Source organism: Vanrija pseudolonga, chromosome 1 (genome assembly GCF_020906515.1).
Source record: "Vanrija pseudolonga chromosome 1, complete sequence".
NCBI lineage: Eukaryota > Fungi > Basidiomycota > Tremellomycetes > Trichosporonales > Trichosporonaceae > Vanrija > Vanrija pseudolonga.
The window spans coordinates 3,537,494-3,560,012 of record NC_085849.1 but is presented as its reverse complement, the minus strand read 5'-3'; the positions used below and the strand labels follow the sequence as shown (position 1 = coordinate 3,560,012).

The 22,519-nt window shown below is 63.7% G+C and overlaps 9 protein-coding genes across 10 annotated transcripts; 4 read left to right on the top strand and 5 right to left on the bottom strand.

Annotated features, from left to right (window-relative positions):
* Positions 1 to 104: 104 nt before the first annotated feature.
* Positions 105 to 5,824, bottom strand: MLH3_1 (DNA mismatch repair protein MLH3). Of its 2 annotated transcripts, XM_062767815.1 has the most exons (10): positions 5,485 to 5,824; positions 5,307 to 5,449; positions 5,034 to 5,273; positions 4,868 to 4,999; positions 4,585 to 4,833; positions 4,283 to 4,549; positions 3,537 to 4,245; positions 1,060 to 3,501; positions 760 to 1,019; positions 105 to 404 (listed from the first exon to the last, which is right to left on the bottom strand). In XM_062767815.1, the coding sequence occupies exons 1-8, from the start codon at positions 5,762 to 5,764 to the stop codon at positions 3,308 to 3,310; spliced, it is 2,214 nt and encodes a 737-aa protein (XP_062623799.1). In that variant the 5' UTR covers positions 5,765 to 5,824; the 3' UTR covers positions 105 to 404; positions 760 to 1,019; positions 1,060 to 3,307. The 2 variants fall into 2 exon arrangements, with proteins under 2 accessions (XP_062623799.1, XP_062623800.1); XM_062767816.1 differs by having other exon boundaries at positions 760 to 3,501.
* Positions 761 to 3,264, top strand: LOC62_01G001336 (uncharacterized protein; the record flags this gene model as incomplete). Its single annotated transcript, XM_062767817.1, has 3 exons — positions 761 to 857; positions 910 to 1,019; positions 1,060 to 3,264. 3 exons carry the CDS (start codon positions 761 to 763, stop codon positions 3,262 to 3,264), a joined length of 2,412 nt encoding a protein of 803 aa, XP_062623801.1.
* Positions 5,825 to 6,008: 184 nt separating the features above from the next.
* Positions 6,009 to 7,695, top strand: RABGGTB (Geranylgeranyl transferase type-2 subunit beta; the record flags this gene model as incomplete). The annotated part of the gene is made up of 5 exons (XM_062767814.1): positions 6,009 to 6,312; positions 6,377 to 6,493; positions 6,553 to 6,789; positions 6,860 to 7,092; positions 7,131 to 7,695. The coding sequence occupies 5 exons, from the start codon at positions 6,009 to 6,011 to the stop codon at positions 7,377 to 7,379; spliced, it is 1,140 nt and encodes a 379-aa protein (XP_062623798.1). The 3' UTR covers positions 7,380 to 7,695.
* Positions 7,696 to 7,727: 32 nt separating this feature from the next.
* On the bottom strand, positions 7,728 to 8,258 carry LOC62_01G001333 (uncharacterized protein; the record flags this gene model as incomplete). The annotated part of the gene is made up of 1 exon (XM_062767813.1): positions 7,728 to 8,258. The coding sequence occupies one exon, from the start codon at positions 8,256 to 8,258 to the stop codon at positions 7,728 to 7,730; it is 531 nt and encodes a 176-aa protein (XP_062623797.1).
* A 596-nt stretch (positions 8,259 to 8,854) lies between these two features.
* psmA7 (Proteasome subunit alpha type-7) lies at positions 8,855 to 10,375 on the bottom strand (the record flags this gene model as incomplete). Its single annotated transcript, XM_062767812.1, has 5 exons — positions 8,855 to 9,225; positions 9,303 to 9,479; positions 9,717 to 9,967; positions 10,091 to 10,297; positions 10,354 to 10,375. 5 exons carry the CDS (start codon positions 10,373 to 10,375, stop codon positions 9,007 to 9,009), a joined length of 876 nt encoding a protein of 291 aa, XP_062623796.1. The 3' UTR covers positions 8,855 to 9,006.
* A 286-nt stretch (positions 10,376 to 10,661) lies between these two features.
* LOC62_01G001331 (uncharacterized protein) lies at positions 10,662 to 11,444 on the top strand. The gene is made up of 4 exons (XM_062767811.1): positions 10,662 to 10,736; positions 10,774 to 10,794; positions 10,830 to 10,929; positions 11,022 to 11,444. Exons 1-4 carry the CDS (start codon positions 10,670 to 10,672, stop codon positions 11,371 to 11,373), a joined length of 540 nt encoding a protein of 179 aa, XP_062623795.1. The 5' UTR covers positions 10,662 to 10,669; the 3' UTR covers positions 11,374 to 11,444.
* PEX1 (Peroxisome biosynthesis protein PAS1) lies at positions 11,423 to 15,118 on the bottom strand. The gene is made up of 12 exons (XM_062767810.1): positions 14,892 to 15,118; positions 14,656 to 14,853; positions 14,535 to 14,618; positions 14,379 to 14,493; positions 13,765 to 14,329; positions 13,454 to 13,716; positions 13,260 to 13,414; positions 12,714 to 13,218; positions 12,580 to 12,676; positions 12,315 to 12,533; positions 11,581 to 12,276; positions 11,423 to 11,544 (listed from the first exon to the last, which is right to left on the bottom strand). The coding sequence occupies exons 1-12, from the start codon at positions 14,985 to 14,987 to the stop codon at positions 11,457 to 11,459; spliced, it is 3,081 nt and encodes a 1,026-aa protein (XP_062623794.1). The 5' UTR covers positions 14,988 to 15,118; the 3' UTR covers positions 11,423 to 11,456.
* Positions 15,119 to 15,832: 714 nt separating this feature from the next.
* SQLE (Squalene monooxygenase) lies at positions 15,833 to 17,868 on the top strand. Its single transcript, XM_062767809.1, has 3 exons — positions 15,833 to 16,001; positions 16,070 to 16,999; positions 17,055 to 17,868. The coding sequence occupies exons 1-3, from the start codon at positions 15,957 to 15,959 to the stop codon at positions 17,751 to 17,753; spliced, it is 1,674 nt and encodes a 557-aa protein (XP_062623793.1). The 5' UTR covers positions 15,833 to 15,956; the 3' UTR covers positions 17,754 to 17,868.
* PLEKHA1 (Pleckstrin y domain-containing family A member 1) lies at positions 17,850 to 20,828 on the bottom strand. Its single transcript, XM_062767808.1, has 5 exons — positions 20,590 to 20,828; positions 20,297 to 20,388; positions 19,705 to 20,166; positions 19,598 to 19,660; positions 17,850 to 19,559 (listed from the first exon to the last, which is right to left on the bottom strand). The coding sequence occupies exons 1-5, from the start codon at positions 20,609 to 20,611 to the stop codon at positions 17,997 to 17,999; spliced, it is 2,202 nt and encodes a 733-aa protein (XP_062623792.1). The 5' UTR covers positions 20,612 to 20,828; the 3' UTR covers positions 17,850 to 17,996.
* Between the last annotated feature and the right edge of the window lie 1,691 nt (positions 20,829 to 22,519).

Below are 22,519 nucleotides of genomic sequence, written 5' to 3'. Positions count from 1 at the left end.
GAATGCGTCCGCCCGTGACGCTGACGCCCACGGCCTGCCAGGAGACTGTCTCGCTCCAGAGCCCAGCTGAAAAAAAGGTAGCATTTTTCGGTGTTATAAATTTTGTGGCAATGGACGGACTTGGCCGCGATTGGCAGGAGGGCCGGGGGGGTGACCCTGGCTGTGTTGCCGCCTGACCTCCACTTCCGCGACCCAGTTGCCTCCGTAGTGCGAGGGACTTGTCGATGCGGTCATTCACGCCGACAAGAGTCGGATCCTGCACCACCCAAACTTGATTCAAGCAACCGCAACCCCAACTCCCCCTCCCCCTTCTCTCGCCACCCACCGGCACCGGTCTCTCCCACCATGGCAGAGTACACAACAGTGACTCAAGGGCGCTCCAAGCGTAGCACGGCGGGCAACCGGTGAGTGTTGGTCCATCACGTCGCGTCGACGTCCTCCTCGTTGCTGTTGTTGTTGTTGCCACCCAAAGCGCTGGCATGTACCATTCCACATCGTCTGTGGGCCCCGGATCCGGCGTGTCTAACTCGGCGGACACTGCTCGCCGGGTTCCACGCATCGAATACCGGAACACGACAGCGCGGCACTCTGAGTCAGCAGTCACATGCAGGCAGGGCAGGCAGCCTGTTGGCAATGTCTGATCCTTCTCGGATCAGCGCGTACCGCCTGGCGTTATCTATCCCGCTCGTGGCAATCAGCTCGGCCGCTCGGCCATCGCCGCCAACACAAATACATGTAGAACCTCACTGACGATGCTAGCATGCGCGAGCTGCTGGAGAAGGCTCACGAGGAAGATGAAAAGGACAAGGACGGCTTGTTCGCCGAGGAAGAAGATGATGCCGACTTTGAGGCCCCAGGTGGGTCTCTCTGCGCCACCACCTCCTCCACCCATCCTAACCCCCCGCCCAGCCGAGCAGCGTGATGTCTTCATGGACGAGTTTGCAGACACGGACGACGAGGTCGACGACGACGACGAAGACGCCGAGGAGCGCGAGGTCCGGCGCGAAGAACGGCGCAAGGTGCGTCGGCGCCGCATCTCCACTCCTCTAACCCGCCCAGGCAAAGCAAAAGGCAGGCTTCAACCCCCTCGTCAAGATTCACCGAGCCGGCGAGTCCTCCGGTCCCAAAATCTCCACAGAGGCGCTGTCATTACTGGATCCAACGATCGACCCGACGAAAATGGCCAAGTCGACGCTGGTGCTGGAGATCAGGCGACAGAAGCGCGAGCAGAAGCGCTTGAACAGGTCAGAGGCGCGCCGCTCAAACCTTCGCACGTCGACGCTGCGAATGGAAGACGAAGTAAAAGAAAGGCTGGCAGCTGAGAAGGCCGCCCTCGCGACAAGCAAGAAGGGAAGACGAGCCCAGCATGTGACGGGCGAGATTCGTGGCGCACGGCCAATGACTCAGGACGAGCTCATCGCGGCCGCGCTAGAGGAGGAGGAGCGCAACAAGGAAGCCCTCACCAACTGGCTGCAGCGCGAGGAAGAGCGGCGCGAGCTGCGGCGCGTTGGACGGAAACGCGTCGTTGGACCGCGTGTGACTTGGATCAGTCGTACGGTCGGCAAGCTCGTCGAGGTGGTGGGAGAGGAGAGTGCGGAGGGGGGTGAGAAGGGAGACGAGGCTGGCCCAAGTCACAAGGCAGATGGCGGCACCGAGGAGCCCGGCGGCGAGAAGACAGGCGACAAGGCAACCGACAGCACTGCGGAGCCGGCCGGCAGCGAGAAGGCCATCGTTGATAAGCGAGGCGACGACGACAAGGGTGCCGAGGGCGAACCCGCAGCAGCCACTGTTGTTGAAAAGACCAGTGACGAGCCGATCGACAAGGTGGCCTCACCGCCAAAGTCTCAGCCCAAGGGCGACGAGCTGCAGCCCGACGCTCCTAGTGAGAAGGGGGACGCACCGAAGGATACCGAGTCGAAACCCGATGCTCCGCCAGCAGAGACCCAGACTGCTGCGACCAAAGCACCATCCCCGGCTCCAGACGGCAAAGCTGCCACCGCGCCCACCGACGTGGGGGCCTCTCCGAAGCCGGACGCTGCGATGGACGTCGATAAGGTCAACACCCCACCTGCCGACCAGCCTCCTGTCCCAGCACCGGCAGCACCGGCTTCTACGTCGACGGATGCCACTCCTGCTGCTACCACGAGCTCGAAGCCGGATGCCGACAAGCCAACTGAGTCAACTGCCGACAAGCCGAATGAGCCAACTGCCGACAAGCCAACTGAGCCGACTGCAGACAAGCCGACGGAGCCAGCTGCGGAGGGCGGCGCGCCGACCCAGAACACCAGCGCCGAGGTCAAGGACGAGGCATCAAAAGCTTCCCCTGAGCCTGTCAAGGATGCCAACGGACCTCCTGCTGAGAGCAAGGCACCGGGCGACGGCGACAGTGAGGCGGCCCCGAAACCCAAGGAGCCTGAGCCTGCGACCGCCGACGCATCAAAGCCAGACAGCGCAGCTCCCGAACCAGCACCCGCCCCAGACGCGACCAGCGCGCAGTACACCCGCAACTATCTGATCCTCAGCGAGATCCCAGGCGGGTTGCCGACGGAGCTCAATCTGATCCTCGGCGACCACGTCGACTGGTCGTCAGTCAAGGTGATTCCTCCGCGCAACCGCCCCATCAACAGGCGACCGCCACTCGACCTGATGACGGGCCAGCCGGCGCGATACCGGCACCCGTCCACGGCGATGCCTTATACCAGCACGGAAAGCTTCAAGACACTCGAGGCACTCCTCGCGCAGCGTTATGTCTGGAGCCCTGCCGGCTGGTGGGCGGGCGGTGAGGCGGATATGGGCGCTGAGGGTGTCGACGACGTCCCAGGCTGGCGCGAGGCCGTGGCGGGCGGTTGGCTGAACGGACAGGAGTTGGTTGAGGAGGTCGACGTGCCAGAGGAGGTGGTGGTAGAGGAAGCGGAGGAGGAGGTTGAGGAGGAGGCTGAAGAAGCTGTCGAGGAGGAGGAGAAGGCAGAAGAGGAGGAGGAAGAGGAAGAGGAGGAGGAGGAGGACGCACCGCCGGCGAAGCGGCAGAAGACGGCCAAGGGGAAGGGCAAGGCCAAGGCCAAGGCCGCGCCGAAGAAGGGGTCAAAGGCTGCCAAGAAGCCAGCGACGAAGAAGGCCACGCCGGCGACAAAGAAGGCCGCCGCGCCCGCGGCGAAGAAGGCCACAACGAAGAAAGCGGCGGCAAAGGCGAGCTCACGCACCAAGGCTGTGGCCGAGGCGGCGGCGCCGAAGCGCAAGTCGGCACCGAAGCGCAAGAAGAAGTAGTTGTACACCCTGTTGTCATAGCTTACCATGAATCTGTACATGCTTACAACACGTTGTGCTTCCACTTGGCCCAGTCAATCGGCCGTTTGTAGTTCTTCTTGTCGGAGGGCCACGCGCACGCTGGCACAAACGTCGGCCGGCCGTGAGCGCACACCCACGGCGTGCGGGTGTCTGCGAGCCGCGCGACCAGGCGTGCGCTCTGCTCGGCGTCGAGCTTGTCCTCGAACATGATGGCGCCTGGGGTCAGCGGCGCAACGCCAGGCATAACTCACCTCGGCAGGCCTTTGAGTTGGCGAGCTCGACCATCTCGCGCGGCATGAGCGCTTGGACGCGCGCGCGTGCGTCGCCATCCAGCCCCGCCACGACGGCGTCGATCTCGGCTCCCCGCTCGCCCAGTTCCGGGAGGTAGAGCTTGAGGAGGCGCGTGAGCTCGGCCGTGTCCTTCCTCGCTAGGCGCTCGAGCAGCGCTGGCACGCACGTCACGTCCACCTGGACGTACTCGCCCGACATGACCTCCCCGAGGCCGATACCCCACCTGCGGAGGATGCGCCGCGCGGCGGTGGACTCGAGCACGGCCGCCTCCTCGCGCGTCAGGACAACGCGCAGCTCGACGTCGGTCACGGCCATCGTGTCGCCCGCGAACCCCGCGCATAGCTCGTCCATTATCCCCTCGACGGCCGCGCGCTCGTCTGCCGCGTGCTGGTCGAGAATGACAAGCGCTGCGGTCGGCTCGTGCGTGGGCGTTTCGGCTCGCAGGACGCAGCAAATGAACTTGCGGTCAACTTGCCCCAGAACCACTGCGTCGGCGAGACTGTCATGTGAGAACGTTACGTCCGATAGCGGGCCGCGGAGAGCCGTGGTCAGAAGGGTGGGGTTGTCGTCGTCCTCGAGTGGGTTATCGTCGGGGCCCGCGTCGCCATCGTCTGCTGGTGGGATGCCCCGCTGCCCGCGGCCTACAGGAAAGACATTCGGAGCAGGTTGCTGCCGTCAGCTCCATCGTATGCACGCTGTAGCTCACCGTCACAATATCGCGAATCCAGCGGCGGCCGAAGGGGTCGTTCGTGTCGTCGACAGGTTCTGGGGACGCGGTGTCGGGAGCAGCTCGTGAAGAAAACAACCGCGTCGCTATCCGCTCCGATCCCTCCTCCGCGCGGCGCTTAGCCGGCACCAGCGGCGAGCCCTTGGTCGGCGTGCGCTCTGACGGTGCCTCGCGCCGCCCAAAGCCCGCGCGCTGCAAGAACTCGTCGGCGACAGTGACCACAAATGCAGTGAGCCGGCCCGCGTCCTGCCGTCAGCGGCGCCACACCCTTCCTCACCCACCCTGTAGCCGTGCTGCCGCTTCTTCGGGTCGTACGTCGCGTCCACACCCTCAGGCGGGACGGTCACATTCAGCACGTAGATGGGGTACCGTTCCGGCCGGCGTGGGGACGCGCGGTTCGTCTGCGGTCGTTCGTCCCAGTCGCCTGCGGTGGTCGCGAACGCCGAGGACGCGAAGCGGCGTGCGATGGCGAGGTGCAGCTCTGACGCCGTGTCGAGCGGAAACCCGTTCACGTAGAGGTGCTGGTGTGCCTGGTGTCAGCGGGCCCTCATGCCACCGACTTACCTTTGTGACTGCCCCCTCGAGGCTGATGAACCCGTCCACGCGCCACTGCCCAGAACTGACCCTCACGCTCTGCACCTTCTCCACACCGGCGGAGCCGTACACTGCCTTGAACATGCCGAGGCTGTTCTTCGCCTGGATGTCAGTAACCAACAGAGGAAGGACTTACTGGCCGAAGACCGAGGACCTTGCGAGCCCCGGATGGACGCTCCTCCCACAGGCTCCATGCCACGGCCGGCCACGCGAGCGCGAGTGTTTCCAGCACCTTGCGGCACGCCGTCAACGCTCCGCTGCCTAGCGCCGCTTGGCGAACAGGCACGGCGGCGAACACGTCGCGCACGCTCACGGTCGTGCCGTGCTGCGAGGTAACCGTGTCCCGAGCCTTGCCAGTGTAGATGATATTGCCATTCTGGCGTCAGCTTCGGTCAGTGTCCCACCCTACCTTGATGACCCGCGCAAATGTGTCCGCCTTGGCGGCGCGGCTCGTAACCTCGAGCAAGCACAGCGCGCCGATGGAAGCGAGGGCCTCGCCTCGAAAGCCATAAGTGTCGCCAAGGACGGAGGTAGCGCTACCCTTGCTCGTCACTGCGCGTCAGCGGCGCCTCATTAAGTGCCCTCACCATATCGCTCGCCGATGCGGCCGAGCTGCTCGCGGCTCATCCCCACCCCGTCGTCCTGGACGCGCAGACTCTCATCCCCAGGAGCAACGTTTATCCAAACGTCGATGCGTTTCGCACCCGCATCGAGCGAGTTCTGCGCCAGCTCGGAGAGGATCTGGGCGAGGGTGGGGATCACGAGGGAAGAGCGGAGGGTGGCTGAGGTCTGCGCCGAGAGGTGGTTGATCGCGGCGGCGGTAGTGGCTGCGGCAGCATCGCTTCGCCGTGTACTGCGCCGACTCATACTGTCGAAAGTCTATGCTTGTGATACCGTGGCGGCCATGTTGTTGTTTGTGGTGGTCAGTGCACAATGGACAACACGTAACTTTGGGTGGCGACCGACCTCCACCTTTGACCACCTCCACCTTGGGCTCACGTGGAGAATGACCACTCCTGACATCCCGGAGGAGTCGCTCGAGCACTGACGACGAACCGACCGATAACTCGACTCTGACCTTGACAGCACCCACATGCCCACGACTCGCACAATGCCGCCGGCAAAGGACTACTCGACGGTGCCCCCTCTCGACATTCCTCTGCACGTCAAGTACGTGCAGCAGCTGGATGAGGTGAGCCCCTGCTGCCCCTGCTGCAGCCCCGCGGTCCGGGCCCTGCCGTTTGCTGGGCTGACCAGTCTCCAGAACAAAGACCTCGCGTACCACCTCACGGCGCACCTGCGCCTGAACGGCGTGTACTGGGGCCTCACTGCGCTCAGTGTGCTCGGCAGGCCTGACGCGCTGAGCCGCGATGACATGGTCGACTACGTCATGGCGTGCTGGGACGACGAGGCCGGTAGGTCTGTTTGGGCCTTGTGCCAACTGTGCCCTCTGTGCCAGGCCAGCTGACAATCAATCAGGCGCGTTTGGGGCCCACGTCGCGCACGACGCGCATATGCACGCGACATTGAGCGCGATCCAGATTCTGATCATGCAGGACGCGCTCGACCGCTGCGACGTCGACCGGGTCGTCAAGTGTGAGTTTACAGCGGCCGGCGGAGGAGGGCAAGGAGCGTCGCTGATGAGCATGGGCCAGTCGCACTGTCGCTCGTCGGCGAGGACGGATCAATGGCAGGAGACGCTTTCGGCGAGCGGGATACGCGCTTCTCGTACCTCCTTGTCTCAGCGCTTTCGCTGCTTGGGCGCCTGGGTGACCTGGACGAGCTGTACGGTGGCACTGGGAGGCAGCGCGTCATCGACCACTTGGTTGGTAGCATGAACTTTGACGGAGCATTTGGGAGCGCACCAGGGGCAGAGAGCCACGGAGCACAGGGTGAGTGAACAGCAGCGTCGCCCCGTTGCCCGCCCGATCGGAGGCAAAGTCTAACTAACAAACCCTTCAGTCTGGGTCTCGGTCGCATCTCTCGCCATACTCGGCGAGCTGGACCGCGTCGACAGCGACCTGCTCGGCTGGTGGCTCGCTGAGCGGCAGCTTGCCAACGGCGGGCTGAATGGGCGCCCCGAGAAGCTAGAGGACGTGTGCTACTCGTGGTGGAACCTGGCGGCGCTGAGCATCATCGGCAAGCTGCACTGGATCAACCGCGACAAGCTTGTGGCGTTTATTCTGTCTGCGCAGGTGGGTTGGCTTGACTGAACGACAACCGCTGACGGCAGGACCTCGACGGTGGAGGTATTGCCGACAGGCCGGACGACTGGGTCGACGTCTTTCACACAGTGTTCGGCGTGGCGGGGCTCTCGCTCCTCGGCTACCCTGGCCTCCGTGACATCCACCCCCTGTACTGTATGCCGCGCGAGGTCATTGAGAAGAGAGCCTTGGGACGCGCGTACCAGCAGCTGCCTCGGCTGGACACGTGGCCATCGGCATCGCCTGCGGAGGCTGTCAAGCATACGACGCAGCCATGACCCAACGGGTGCCTTTTGATAAGCCGACGCGCAGGTGGCAATGACATGAGACAAGGCTACGCAAGCCAGGTCGACCGGCCTGTTTTTGTTGTTGTTCCTCTGCGATAAGCCGACTCGGATTGATCACCACCCTTGGCGTCTACGCACACCTCGGGGCACCCGATGCTGTCGGTCTGTCTCAAGGCTTCATTCATCATTATACGGATGTGATTTCTTCTATAGCAGAGGAACGAGCGTAGGGCTACATGTATACTGGTTTGACTAGGGTGAAGCTTAGGACAGGGGTAAGGTAGGCGGAGGTGGGGGTGGGGGTGGGGGGTGGCTGTGTGGCGAAGATAGATCGCTCGCTTAAGCGGGGCTCTCGATCTGGCGCATGTTCTCCTCCTTGGCGGGGCTGCCGTTGCGCGACGTGTCAAAGGCGACGTAGAGAGCAACGAGCATGTCAAAGGTGAGGAGGATCCAGGTGGCCCAGCCAAAGCCCTCGCCGGCGCGGAGCTGCGAGTGGTGGACAGTGTTGCCGTAGTGGCGGTGGCGCATGGCAGCGGACAGGGAAGCCGAGCCGCCGAGCCAGAAGACCCAGGTGGCGCCGAGGGCGAGCGTGTTGAGGACGACGCCAATGACGGACCCGGCGGCGGCGGTGAAGTGGAAGGTGATGTAGGCGATGGCCCAGACGACGGTCCACCACGAGCAGAAGAGGAGGAAGCGCACACGGTCGCGGATAGAGTGCGAGGGGTACGTGTGGTGCTTGTTGTACGAGTGGACGAGGTAGCCCGTGATGGCGCCCTCGATGATGCTGAAGACGAGCACGATGCCCATGAGGACCACAATGGTCTTCTTGGCGATCGAGGTCTTCTCCTGGTGCGTGGGGTTGATCGGCATAGTGGTGGCGCTTGGTGTGTAGTAGTAGTGGTGGTAGTAGAGTGGCGGCTGTTGTGAGGCTCTGTCGCTCGATGGGAGTGGGATGAGGAGGACGACCAGAGCCCCCCTCTAAATACCTTGCTCGCCTTCGGCCCTCGCTGCTGCCTGCCAAGTACAACGCCACCGAGGCGAGTGACGCCATGGTGCTTCTCCACGCCCCTCCTGCTGACCTCGTCGCCGAGGTCATCATCATGCATACCGTCATCTCCGACGACTCGACGACTTTGCCAGGTCGCTCGCAGCAGAATTCGTATGCCACAGAAATTTAGTTGGGCCTTGATGCCCTGTATCGCCACGGTGACGTCACCCCTGGATCGTGTCTCTCGTCTCTCTCTCTCTACTACTGCTGCTCCACCCTTGCGCGACAAAGACAACCTCATCAGTCAGCTTGCTCATGATGCCCAGCAAGCCCAGCCTGCCGCGGCGCCAATCGGCCGCCGTGGGCCACCGTAGCCACCGTAGCCACTGTAAGGGCCACCGACGGTAGATCACTTGGCGACGGAGCCCACAACCCTAACAGCCCACATCGTCCCGGTCCAGGCGCCCGACATCGGCCTCTTGGCTGTATACAATGACATGAAGCCGCGTGTGCGACGTCATTTATCTGCTTCTACGGCACCGGCACCACCTCTCTACTTCCACTCTGCTCTGCAGCCCCGCGTCATGAACTCGCTGTCGAGACTGTGTCGCCTGCGTCGCCTACCCTTATCTACTGGACGCCAGACTCCTCGCCGGGGACAGTGGCCCCACCGGTCTCGCCAACGGCCGGCGTAGTCGCGCCAGTCGCGGGGCCGCTCAATGAGGACGCAAACATGGATGCCTGTCCAGCCTGGGTAGCTGCCAACCTTGCGCGCTTGCGCTCTGCCTCGGCCTCCTTCTCAGCCTCAATCTCGGCGACAATGGCTTCGATCTCGGTCTGCTCAAGGCTCTGTAAAGGGTCAGCGGGGCCGTCCAGAGGGGGTCAGACGAGCAGCCAATCGCCCAATCACCACCGCAACCACCCACCTTGACGACGCCATAGCTCTCCATCACCGAGATCTCAATGTTCTTGGCGCCAGTCTGGACGACCTCGAGCAGCGACTTGATTGCGAGCTTGATGGTCGCCGCGCGGTCGAGCTCCTCGGTGTAGTTCTTCTCCAGGAACTCGCGGACCGTCTTGGACGCACGGCCGATGGCGCAGGCCTGGGCATGAGTTAGCGCTGACAAGCGGAGGAACCGGAGGAACAAGGGGTCGAGCCAGTGATGATGGTGCAAGGAGCGTGGGATTGAACTTTACCGGGTTGCCAGAAGCCGCACACCCGCGGGGGGTGTCGCAACCTGACACCTGGCAACCTCGCGCCTGGTCGCGCGCGACCTGGGAAGCTGGCTCCTTTTCCTCCCCACATCCTTTCACTGCTCATCACACACCCCACAACTCACCTTCCACGCCGAGTAGATACCACTAGGCTCAGTCATAAACAGCCTGGGCTTGTTGTCGTTGGGGTCAAAGCCGACAATCAGCGTCGAGATGCCAAAGGGGCGCACACCGCCCGACTGGGTGTAGCGCTGCTGGATACCGGCGACAAACTTGGTGATGTACTCGACCGTCACGGGGTCCTCGACCGTGAGACGGTGCGACTGGCACTCGACGCGGGCCTTGTCGATGAGGATGCGGCCGTCGGCGGTGAGGCCTGGGGTGTGAGCAAGCGTGCGCGCGCACGAGCGAAGCGAGTGTGCGGGCGCGATGCGCGTCAAGGTGCTGTGGCATGTACCAGCAAGCACCCTCCACCCCCACGACCCACGACCCAACTCACCAGCAAACGCGACGCAGATGTGGTCGTCCAGCATGGCGACCTTGCGCACCGTCCTAGGATCCTGGAGCTGCAGGGCCGACTTCTTCTCCACACCGAGGACGACAACGTCCTTGCCGCGCACGCCGACGGCGGCGGTACCGCGGCGGACGGCCTCGAGGGCGTACTCGACCTGGAAGAGGTGTCCGTCGGGGGAGAAGACGGTGAGGGCTGGCAGGGGGTTAGCTTGCACACTCGCATGGCCAGAGCTGCTGCTCGCGACTCACCGCGGTCGTAGGAGCGGGACATGGTTGCGATGCGGTCGATGGGTGAATGCAAGTGTTGTTGAGGGTGTCGAGCTCGCTGTCGAGCAAGTGCAGTGGTGGTTGTGGTTGATTACTCGTCGTCACTGTGTTGCATGACGCTGACGACTGACAGCCAACGCGCGTCGGCGGGGTTAAAACGAGGCGACTTGTGGCAGGCGCACGTGGCGAGGCGGAGATGGGCGGGCGTCCGCCTCCACCAGCAGCGGCCACACGATGGCGGCAATGTCGCGATCCGATCCAAGATCCATGCGAGACATCTCACACACACACCACGACAATGGCAAAAGCAACAGCACGCAGGCGCGCAGTGCCGAAAGCCACGCCAAAGAAGGCCAGCGACGACGGTGAGCTCGCCACCCCCGACGACGTAGCTGACCCCAGAACGGCCCATCACGACCGAGGGTGAGCTCTCCGTTGAGTGTGCGAGCTGACGGCAGAACAAGAGGCCGAGATCGCCGCGCTGAGGAAGAAGAATGAGATCGCCAAGCGCAGCCAGGAGCAGGGGCTCGACATGCTCGTTATCGTCGCGATCGTGGTGTAAGTGCCGTGGTGGTGCCTCACCACACCCACCGGTGCCTCGTCCGCCGCTCGCCGCCCGCTCACGACCGCTCGCTGACGCTCGCGCACAGCTCATCGCACCTAGCCTACGCCAACTTTGTCGACGGCGCCACGCCGATCCAGTACCTCGTGCCCGGATCACAGGCGTTCCTCCTCCTCTACTCCCTCACGCCGGGCTGGCTCCCTCCCCTGCGCGAGGCGAGCGAGAAGCGGCACTCCAACTACGTCGCGATCCAGCTGCTGCTCTTCACGATCGGCTTCTTCGCTATCCAGGGCAACGCACCAGAGCTCGCAGACTTTATGCGGCTGGCGCTGCCCGAGCTCGCGGCGGGCGCGGTCGAGATCCAGCGCCGTGGGCAGAAGGATAACCAGGTCCGGTTGGACAAGCTCGAGGAGCTCAAGTACGATCTCAAGGGGGCATAGTGTGGGCCAGTGCAATGTAATATGATATCCCGCGTCTACATGGTGCTACTGCGCTCCTCTACTTCAACGACGACTGCGCTCCTCTACTTCAACGACGACCGCGTCCCCGTGTCCCGTCCAAGATCCCCATTCGACATGGTGCCGTCGCGGTCGTTGACAAACGCGTCGTAGCTGCGCGTCAGATTTGCCAGCTAGTGGTTCACTTACATTCGGTGGAATCGCGCATATTCGGTCGCCGACACGGACGGACGCGTGCCCGCCAACGACTTGCGCAGGTGGCGCTCCTCGATCACTGGCGTCTCCATCTTGTGCTTCTCCACCTCGTCCTCCTCGGCCGTGTGCGGGCTGGTCGAGTTGACAATGGTGTCGATACGCTCGGCGAAGGCAGTGCGCGCCGCCGAGGTGACAGGTGCCTCCTCGGGCTGCAGCTGCCTGAATTTGGGCGGTGCCGCCGCGACGCCATTGGGAATGTCGTTCTCCTTGCCCTCGACGGCCTTGCCCTTGCCCTTCGCCTTGCCCTTGCCCTTGTCCTTGGGCTGGGCCTCCTCCTCAGTCTTGGTCAGAACAGAGTGCACGACGTCCAGGTGCGCGTTGTACACCAGCGCCTGGAGGTCGGCACCAGAGAAGCCAGCCGTGTCCTCGGCGAGCTCTTCCAAGTCGACAGACGGCGCAAGCGTAAGCTTCTTGGCAAACGACTCGATGATCTCGAGGCGGTCCTGCTTGGTCGGCATGTCACACAGCACTGCCTTGTCCAGACGACCGGGTCGCAACAAGGCAGGGTCGATGAGGTCGGGACGGCTAGTCGCAGCGAGGACGTAGACGCCGTCGAGACCCTGCGCACCATCCATCTCCGTGAGCATCTGGTTGACAACGCGGTCGGTGACACCCGTGCTGTCGTGGCCACTGGTTGTCAGCTAGACTACCCGCACACTCTAGCTCACCGCTTAGGGGCGATCGAGTCAAACTCGTCGAAGAACAGCACACATGGCTTGGCAGCCGAGGCACGCTCGAAAAGGTCGCGCACCGACTGCTCAGAGGCACCAATGTACTTGTTGAGGATCTCGGGACCCTTGACGCTGATGAAGTTGAGGCCAGTCTCGCGGGCCACAGCCGAGGCAAGAAGTGTCTTGCCGCAACCAGGGTAACCGTAGAGCAGGAGACTGTGATGTCAGCGGGTGGATTTACGGCCACGACGACCCGACATACCCAGAACGCAGTCGCAGCGGCGAGTTGGCAAAGATCTTGGCATACTTGGTCGGCCACTCGAGCGTCTCGCGCAGAATCTGCCTAGGCTCGTGCAAGCCTGGTGGGTCAGTAAGCCGACGGCACTGTTCACCCACCTCCAATGTCGGACCACCTGACGTCCGACTTTTGCAAGGACACGCCACGGAGGCTGAGCGGCGTGAACGCCTCCTGTGCCGACACAAAGTCCTCCATGGTGAGGAACGAGTGGTCCTCGTTGCTCTTGGCGGCGCGGATCATTGACTGCTGGGTAGCGCCAGCGACGAGGTCGCTGAGGTCGGAAGCCGAGTAGCCCTCAGTCAAGGTGGCCAGCACGACGTAGTCGAGCACTGGTTCCTCGGCGACCTTGACCTGTTGCCTTGGGGGAGCGGCCGCCTCCTTCTGCGTCTGGACCAAGACCTCCATGATCTGTCTCCGCACATCCTGTGTTGGTGGCTTGACCTTGGTCACCTCACCGAACACGTGCTTGGACGTGAGCAAGGGATGCAGCGACGCAGTGCCAGTGGCCGTGGCCAGGACCATGACACCGGGAGGGAGCACGGTCGGCGCGAAGAGCCGGCAGTAGAGCTCGGCAAGGATGGCAGGGTTTGACGATGCCGACAGCTGGTCGTGGTGAGCAACTGGGTCTGGAACACACCACTCACCTCGTTCTCTGGGCTCAGCAACAGGTCGAGGTTGTCGAGAATCAGGACACATGGCTGGTGCTTGGCGGCGTTCTCGCTCCACTTTGTGAGCGTCTCCTTGATGTTGTTCAAGCGGTCGTCTGGATCCAATCGTCCAACGTCCTCGTAAATGAGTTCTGAGTGGGTTAACACCAGATCTAATGGTTCGCACCCACCAGCAAGGATACTCCGGTCAGCCTCGAGCTGTTCGCCGATAGCCTTGGCGATGGCCGTCTTGCCCGCGCCCTTGGATCCCACAAGCAGCTGCGTCTTGGCATGGCCAGTGAGGACCGCGCGGCCGAGGTACTGGACAGCATCCTTGACAATCTTGTCTACGCCGGCGAGCACGGGGCGAGGCGGGGATTGCAAGGTCAACTCTGCTGGTGGCTTCGACCCGTTGGCCTTTGCCTTGCCGCCCTTGGACTTTGCTGCGGCGAGACTGCGTGCGTTAGCTGCTGGCCGCTTTCCGCGTACTTCAGCTACTCACGTCACAGTTCCCCAGTTCTCCCACTCCTTGTCCACCTCGCCCGTGAGCACAAAGGTGCCGGCGGGCGCCTCGTCCCATCCCACGAGCCACGCCTCGAGTGGTGCCTCCTCCTGCTCCTCCTCTTTGGCGCCCTCAGCTTCTGGCTCCTTTTGCTCTGCTTCCTCGTTCTCGTCCTTTTGCCGAACCAAGCGAGTCGCAACGAACAGGGGCCCGGATTCCGACGACTCGCCGAGCCGGCTGCGGACCTTTGCCAACGTCTCGGGCGCGGTGAGAGCAACGCGCTCGCCGCCAACAACCTGGTAGTCGTCCGCCGAGAGGACGGCCTCTCCCCACAACGCGGCGACCCGTGCCGGGACAAGACGCAGTGATGCCTCCTTCTTGCTCGCTGCCTTGGCCTTGGGCTTGGATGACGACGCGGGGGTCGCAACGGGCACAGGCACGACAGCCTTGGGTGGCTCGACCTGGGCCTTCTTCTCGAGGTCCCGTGGACGGGGCGCGACGTAGATCTCTGTGTCTACGTTGATGAGGACGACTGAGGAGGCGGTCGTCGGGGGGTTCGTAGCGTCTGCGCGTGGTCAGAGCTGGGCGGTCCACACAATCGCAGCTCGACTCACCAACTCGTATCCTGATCTTGGTCCGCCCCATGACCCAGACGTCAATCTCCTGGCCCTTCTGCGCGGCGCGCAGCTGGCTGAGCAGGTTGTTCTCGAGGTAGTTTGCATTTTGCTCCTGGCAGGGTCAGCGCGAGCCGCGCTGCGTGTGGCGCTTACCAGAATCTCCCAGTCGTCCGCCGACAGCGGGGTGACGCTGACGGAGCGCGCCTTTGTGGGGTTGTGGATGATGCTGATCTCGAGCTGCTTGTCAGTGTGTGCTCGCCGGCAGAGCACTCACAATCGTGCCCTCTGTCCAGCCGTAGCTCAGCGCGACTTCGGGGTCGACCTCGAGCGTCTCGAGCTGGTTACCGCCGATTCCGGAGAGCGAGGATGCTGCCGCGAGGCCCGACCAGCCGAGATATGCTGGCTGCGGCGCTCGGCGCGAGCTGCTCCCCGGGACGAGCGGCGCCAGGTGGAGGATGAGGCTCTGTGGGCGCTGCGGGTTAGCGGGCGCGCGGGACGGGGAAGACTCACTGTCTGCGATTGGGCGAGCGAGGCGTACAGCGAGAGCGGGAGATGCACGAGGTTTGACCGCAGGGAGCGGTACTTGACCGCTGCTTTGCGCGCCATTGTGTGTGTGTGCGTGCGTCGTCGGCGATGGACAGGTGAGATGAAGCAGGTGACGCAAGAGATGTCGGATGGCGAGTTGTCGCTGGGGGGCACCAATGTTCTAGCGCTTGGCTGGGAGTAGTGAAGTGAGACGCACGTCGGCTATGGAACGGGGCACAGTGCCGACCCGTGACTTTGACTGGCGGCCGGGGGTGGGGGGGTGCTGGAATATTTGGTCCCGTTAGTAGGCGGTGACTAGGGACTAATGACATGGATAGCGAGCGTAATCAGGGCGATTAGGCAGCAGGGACCGATGGGCTCCTGGCTGACAAGGTGGCACCACGCACTGTCGGCCAGTCGGGGCCGTAAAGCAAGTACAAAAGGTCGACGACAGTGGCAGCAGCAGCAGCCACAACCGCCTTGTCGTCTGATGGCCTGATGTCTGATGCAGACCCACCGGCGCGACCGTGCAGCGGGGCCTCGTGGACCGATAGTGGCCGCAGTGGCTTGAGCCGGAGCACACACGCCAGATCTGCTCGTCCCATCACTCGTTATCCCATCACTCGCTCCACACGGTCCACGGCACACCCACGGGCCGTGCCGTGCTATATCAAGGCGAGACGCGCCGCCGCCGACGCCTCAATCGCACGACGTCGGCGCCGCTCGGCGTCGCTGTGGCCTCCTAATCCCTCCGTCGTGACTGGCATGCAGCGCTGTTCACCGTAAAAACTCAGGGCCGCCACCACGTGTCGATCCAGGCACGGTAGTCGGGCCCCTCGGCCCAAGTCGCGCTGCTCGCGCGCCACGCGCCGTGATGGACAAAAGGAGTGACCTTGGTGGGACGATGAATCTTGAAAGTCGAGGCGGCCAGCAGCGGCGTGTAAATAAATGCTCCTGGCACGACGCGGCGACTTGACCACATCTCGTCCTCCACGCATTCTAGACACCTAGACACTACTAGAACTACAGCAGCGACTCAACTCGCCCATAATGACAGGAGTACAGACGACACAGCAGCACGCCGGGCCATCGCGCGTGAGTGTGGCCTCCTCGAGCTCGCTCCAGCTCCACATCGCACCACCACTGACCCCGCACCACCACAGCTCACGCCCCGCGCCAACCCCAACCTCTCGCCCGAGGTCATCGTCGTCGGCGGCGGTGTGGCGGGCGCTACGCTCGCGTACGCGCTCTCGCACGCGGGCAGGCAGGTGCTCATGCTCGAGCGCGACCTGTCCGAGCCGGACCGTATCGTTGGCGAGCTGCTCCAGCCGGGCGGCGTGGCTGCGCTCGCTGCCCTCGGGATGGCGAGCACGCTCGAGGGCATCGACGCGACCCCCGTCGAGGGATACTGCGTGCTCTCGGGCACGCGGCAGGTCGGCATCCCGTACCCCGACCTCGAGACGTACGTCGCTGCCGAGGCGAGCACGGCGAACGGCAAGGCGAACGGCAAGGCCGTGTCCAATGGCCACGCGAACGGCAAGGCTAACGGCCACGCCAACGGCCATGCGACCAACGGCCACACGGCCATCGGCGAGAAGGAGCACTGGGCCGTCGCGACCGCGTCTGGCCGCAAAGAGGGCCGCTCGTTCCACCACGGGCGGTTCATCCAGGCGCTGCGGGCGAAAGTGATCGACGAGAGCGAGGCGAGCGTGCTGGAAGCCACCGTCCGCGACCTGGTCTACGACCGGGTGACGAAGGATGTCGTCGGCGTGACAGTCGCCATCAAGCCCGAGGACGGCGACTCGGAGCCCACGGTCCGCGAGATCCGCGCGCCGCTCACCATCATCGCGGACGGGTGCTTCTCCAAGTTCCGCCAGCAGCCGGGCACGCGCCTGCCCACGCCGATTCTGCGCTCGCATTTCGTCGGCGTCGTCCTCAAGGACGTCGACCTGCCGCTCCGGTACCACGGCACAGTGTGCCTCACCCCCCATGGGCCAGTGCTGCTGTACCAGATCGGCGACCGCGCGCGCGAGATCAGAATGCTCGTCGACGTCAAGGGCAAGCTGCCGAGCGTCGCGAACGGGGATCTGAAGGTGAGCGAGGCGGCGTTGCCACGACAGACACAAGGCGCTGACACGCACACCCCAGAAACACATCCTGACAGACTTCCTCCCCCACCTGCCGGCAGAGCTCGCGCCCGCCATCCGCGCCGCGCTCGACACACAGCGCCTGCGCACCATGCCCAACAGCTTCCTGCCCCCCTCGATGCAGGGCACCGGCTCGAGCCCGCGCGGGACGATCATGGTCGGCGACGCGTGGAACATGCGGCACCCGCTCACTGGCGGCGGGATGACGGTCGCGTTCAACGACGTGGTCCTGCTCACAAAGTACCTGAGCATCGACGACGAGCTGCCCGCCGGCGCGCTGGATCGTTGGGACGTCATCGCCGACCGGCTGCGCGAGTGGTTCTGGGCGCGCAAGGGCCTGTCGGGCACCGTGAATGTGCTGTCTATCGCCCTGTACGACCTCTTTGGCGCGGCAGACGACGACCTCGCCGTCCTCCGCGAAGGCTGCTTCAAGTACTTTGAGCTCGGGGGCGAGTGCGTCGCCGGCCCGGTTGGTCTCCTCTCGGCCCTCACGCCAAAGCCCCTCATCCTCTTCTACCACTTCTTCTCGGTCGCATTCTACTCCATCTACATCCTCTTCACAGAGGGCCTGCCCACATCGGGCAAGCGTGCCGCCCCTGCATGGTCAGAGTTCCCCGGCCTCTTCCTCTTCTCATTCAAGGTCTTCTACACTGCATGTGTCGTCTTCCTCCCCGTCATGGCCAGCGAGTTTAGGATTTAACACGAGCGAGCCACGCCGCCACGCTGCCACTAGAGCCCGGTGCTACAGTGCTAGACTGTAGTTTTTTTTGGGTCGATAGAATATATCCCATGTACATGCACGCTTTCTACCAGATCGTCGCGTCGTGGTGACTATATTCGTCGGTGTTGTGTTGACTATATTGCTGCAAAACTCAAACTCTGCACACACAGTGCTACCAGAGCCGTCTCGTCATGACTATTATCGGGCCAGAATCACAAGTCCTTACTGCTTGCCGACCTCCACATACTTTCGCGTCGCCTCGGCAACCGCGTTCTTTGCAACCTGCGTTGCGCTTCTCGATCGCGTGTGCGTCGTCGAAGCGGGAGCGACAGCCGGCTGCGGCACCGGCGGCACTTGCGGTATGTTGCCACCGAGCAGCGGCGACGACTGGCTGCCCGGTGTCGGTGGCTGCTGCGCAATCGTCGGCACAGGGGGATGCGTGGCCGCCGCCGCCTTGAGTGCTGGCGCAGTCTCGGTCAACGGACTCATAGGAGGCTGCGCGGCCCCAGCAGCCTGTCGCTCCCGCTCGCGGTTGACCAGCGCGCGAATCGCCGCAATCCACTTGATTTCCTCTTCCTCGGAAGGCACACACAGGTCGTACCGCCGCTTGGATGTGACGATGCGGATCACATGCTCAATGTTTTTCGGTGGGGCCACTGGATCACGCTTGGTCCGCAAAGACGGGTGCCGGAAGTTGCCGCCATCCTCTGCGCCAGACGAGTCGATAGCTCCGTCGTCGTCGGCGTCTTCCAGCGAGAAGACGTCGAGAATCGACGGGATGCTGATGAAAGTGAGCACTCGGTTGTCCATGTGGCTCTTGGTGTACGTGATGCCCGCGGAAGTGAGAAAGAACCACCGCTTGCGCCAGACTTCGCGTGCAGTCTTCCGGCTCCGCTTCATGAGGTATGTCGCCAGGATGACCTTGTTGGGGTCAGCCACCGTGTTGGTCGGTGGCGACGTCGCAATCAGGTCAGCCCACGCCGTGTGCGGGTCCGAGAAGTAGGCCTCGTCCTCGTCCGAGCTCGCTCCGAGGTGGGGCGTCGCGTTGGGCGGGCTGAGGTTGGCATTGGTGGGGGAGGTGGGCCCGCCTGCCAGGCGTCCGTCGAGGCGGGATGTCTGGACAGTAGGCACTGGGATGGGGTGCGACAGGCGGCGAGTCACAGAGGCGGCGCTCGGGCCCGACGTGCTAGGTCCGGGGGCGTTGATGGATGGCGTACGGGCTACCCCCGCGGCTCCTGCGCCGTTGGACGCAGCGCCAACAGCACCGCCCACGGCTGCGCCAGTGGACAGCGTCGCCAGCTGCGCCGACAGCGTGCTGCTAATGGACGAGCTGGCAGCGACGTGCGCGTGAGGCGCGGCAGCACTTGCAGGGTTCTGCGGGTGGACAATGTGGTGGAAGTAGCTGCCGCTCTGCGACTGGGCTGGGGATGTCGACGCCGTTGTGCTCGAGAAGGTGCTCGTCCAGGTACCTTGATGCGGTTCCACCACCTCGTCGTGCGCCGCAGCAGCACCAGCACCTGGGCGGGCTGGCACGGCAACTGCGCGCGTAGCCGAGGGGTCACGCCGCCGGTTCGCCTCGTCTTCGCGGTCCGTCATGCGCTTGCGTACGAGGTTGATCGCCTTGACCCAGTCCTCGCGCTCCTCGTTTGAGAGCGCCTCGACAAGGAAGGTGCGATCCGACGTCACGATTGCAAACGCAAAGGGGTGCTTCTGCTTCTCGCCAGACGAGATTGGGACGCATGAGTGCACCTGTCTAAGATCGATTGCCCTTGAGAGCGAGTATTCCTTGCTGATTAGCGCTATACCGAATGAATCCAGCCCACCCTGTTGTCCTTGTAGTACGCGAGCTTGGTCGCGCGCAGAACAAACCACTTCTTTTTCCATTGCTGTTCCATGTCAGCACTTGCACCCCATGGCCCGCCGCGCGTACCTTTCGTCGCTCTTGCTTCTTGATCAAGAAGCCAGACTTGAACACGCGCTCGCCCTCCATGCCGCGAGTGAGATCCGTCTTGTCCTCACCGCCGCCGGGGTTGGTGTCGTCGTCGTCTGCGCCGTCGCTGTCGTCCTCTCCTCCCTCTTCGGCGACCCCCTCGAGCTCGTCGAGCTCAGGCAGCGTGTCCTCGCCGATACCGCTGAACAGCGAGGCCTTGCGCCGCGGAGCAGGCACGAGACCGCCTTTGCTGCCTTGCTCTGCAATGGCACTCAAGCTGCTGTGCGGGAGCGTGGGGCCATGGCCGCCCACGACGGGCGATGCGTTGGACGGAGTAATTGTGATTGGTGATGCCGCGACTGGCCCACCTTGCGCCGCCACCGAGATGGGCGATGTAATCAGTGATGGGAGGGTGGATGAGGCTACCGATGAGTCTGACTCGTTGCCGTTTCCAGTTGCGACCTAAAGTGTGCGTCAGCAAGGTGAAGCAGCACGGGCATTGTGATCACGGCGAGGTACTCTGTCGCGCGCGCAGTGTTGACGCGCGACCGACGACATCAGGCCCGGGGCAACCCCCTCGCGTTACACTTACCTTTGGGCGGCGGGGAGCGTCGTTTGACCTGGACCTGGGTGCCGACTTGAATGACAGCTTGCGCTCAACCTCTGCACGTGAAGGCGGAGGAGCTGATGGGAGGCTGGGGGATGCAGTGGGACTAGTGGGCGTGGATCGTGCGGCGGCCGCTGGGGCCTGCAGCGTGGGCTGCGTCCCTGCTGTTCGAGTGGGTCAATGATTCGCCTCGTTGTGACAAATAAGCCGGAGTAAGGGGGTACTGGGGTGGGGGGCTCGGTGGGGGGGCGTCGTGATGGTTGTCGCCTGGTACTTACGCTGCTGTGGCTGTTGGCTCATGGCGACTGATGCTGCCAGTGGCCGCGGTGTCGTCGGGGTGATGAGTAGAAGAGGAGAATGATGGGAGATGGTGGTTGCTGTTGCAGTTAGGCAGAAGCTTGTCGGGCAAGAGTGACGAATAGCGCGGCGATGGGTTTCGAAATGGGTTGGATTGGAATAGAACCAACAACGGCGGCGGCGCGGGGCCAGATGGGAGAAGAGGCGAAGGAAGGTGGGGTTGCTGCTGCTGCTGTTGCGGTGCGTGCGGCGGCTCTTACTTGTTGCCGTGACGAACCCCCCTTGTAATCACTAGCGCAATAAGGTCGAGTGGCACAAGCGATGCAACAAGTTGGAGAATGGGGGGGTGGGGATCTACAACCCAGCCAGCACTGGGTGGTTGCATTCCTCTCGGTCTCAACCATCATAGCATTCAGGACGACACAGCGAGGGTGGGGTGGGGGCTCGGTCTCACTTCCTGACCTACGCCGCCAATGCGTCGTTCTCTCGTCGGTCGCCCCTCCATAGCCCCCGCCAAACGTCCTGCATGACACGGGGTCACTGACAAGAGAGTGCGGGGACTGGCTGGCCCTCAAGCCTCCGCAACCGGCTGCAGCGACCAGGTCATTGCTGACGGCTGCTGCACTCGTCCAAGGCGTCTCTGGTTGCCCATGATGCAGTTGCCTTGCCTTCCCCCCACACACAGCCGCTGCTCGGACTAAGGCACCGCCGCCAACAGGCACGGCCCTACCACCCCCAGAAACATATACATTACCCCCCGTTAACCTCCGAGATTTCGAAGTTCGGCATCGTCGAGCCGTCCGAGATTGTGTTGGACGACCGACAACTGCGAGGACACACTGCTTCCACACAAACCCCCCACACCACAGCCATGGCGCTCACACGGCTCGCCGGCACGCGCCAGCTGGCGGCACACTTGATACCCCGGATACCCCGACCACCGCTGGCCCGCGCGCTTGCGACAACCGCGCCAGCGCTCCGCACAGCCGAACAACGTCGTCCACCACCACCCCGAGACCAAAGGCAGCAAGGCAACCCGAGGTATCACCACAACAAGGACAAGCCGCGCGCGCGGCCGGCAGTGAAGCATGCCGCACCGCCAAAGGTGGCAGTGTTGCGGCCAGAGAGCCTGCCCCGTACCATCTCGTCTCGACTGGAGGGCTGGACACGCTCTCCGCGCGTCGCGGTCCGTCTCAAGGACTACGGCTTCACCGACGGCGAGGCCGAGCCGGTCGCCGCGGCGTGGCTCGCCAAGGCCACTTCCGAGCTCGAGTCTCTGGATACGAGCAGCGCGACGCTGCTGGACGATGTCGCTGCACTCGGGTGGGACCCACAGGCGCTCATCCTCGCGTTCGAGTCGGGCGACGCGTCGCCAGTGTTCGAGGCAGCGTTCATGCGCCACTTCCTCGAGTATGCCGCTGCGTTGGGGCCGCAGCACCTCCGACTACACCTGCGCTCGATCCTCGAGGTGACCAACATCTCCAACCTTGCGCAGACGCACGACGCGGCGCGGAGAGTGAGCCGCCACTTCCACCTGCACATGGGGCCGACCAACTCTGGCAAGACGTACAACGCGCTCAAGGCGCTCTCCAAAGCCGGAACGGGAGTTTACGCCGGCCCACTACGACTGCTGGCCCATGAGGTGTGGGAGCGCGTCAACCTCGGCACTGTTGGCGAGATGGACGGCAAGGGGCGGGCGTGCAACCTCCTGACTGGGGAGGAGCGTCGCATCGTCGAGCCCGACGCCGGTATCGTCGCGTGCACGGTCGAGATGCTGCCCGTGAACGGGATCGGCGGCGAGAGCTGGGACGTGGTGGTTATCGACGAGATCCAGATGCTCGGCGACGAGGGCCGCGGGTTTGCGTGGACAAACGCAGTCATGGGGGTCAACGCCAAGGAGGTGCACCTGTG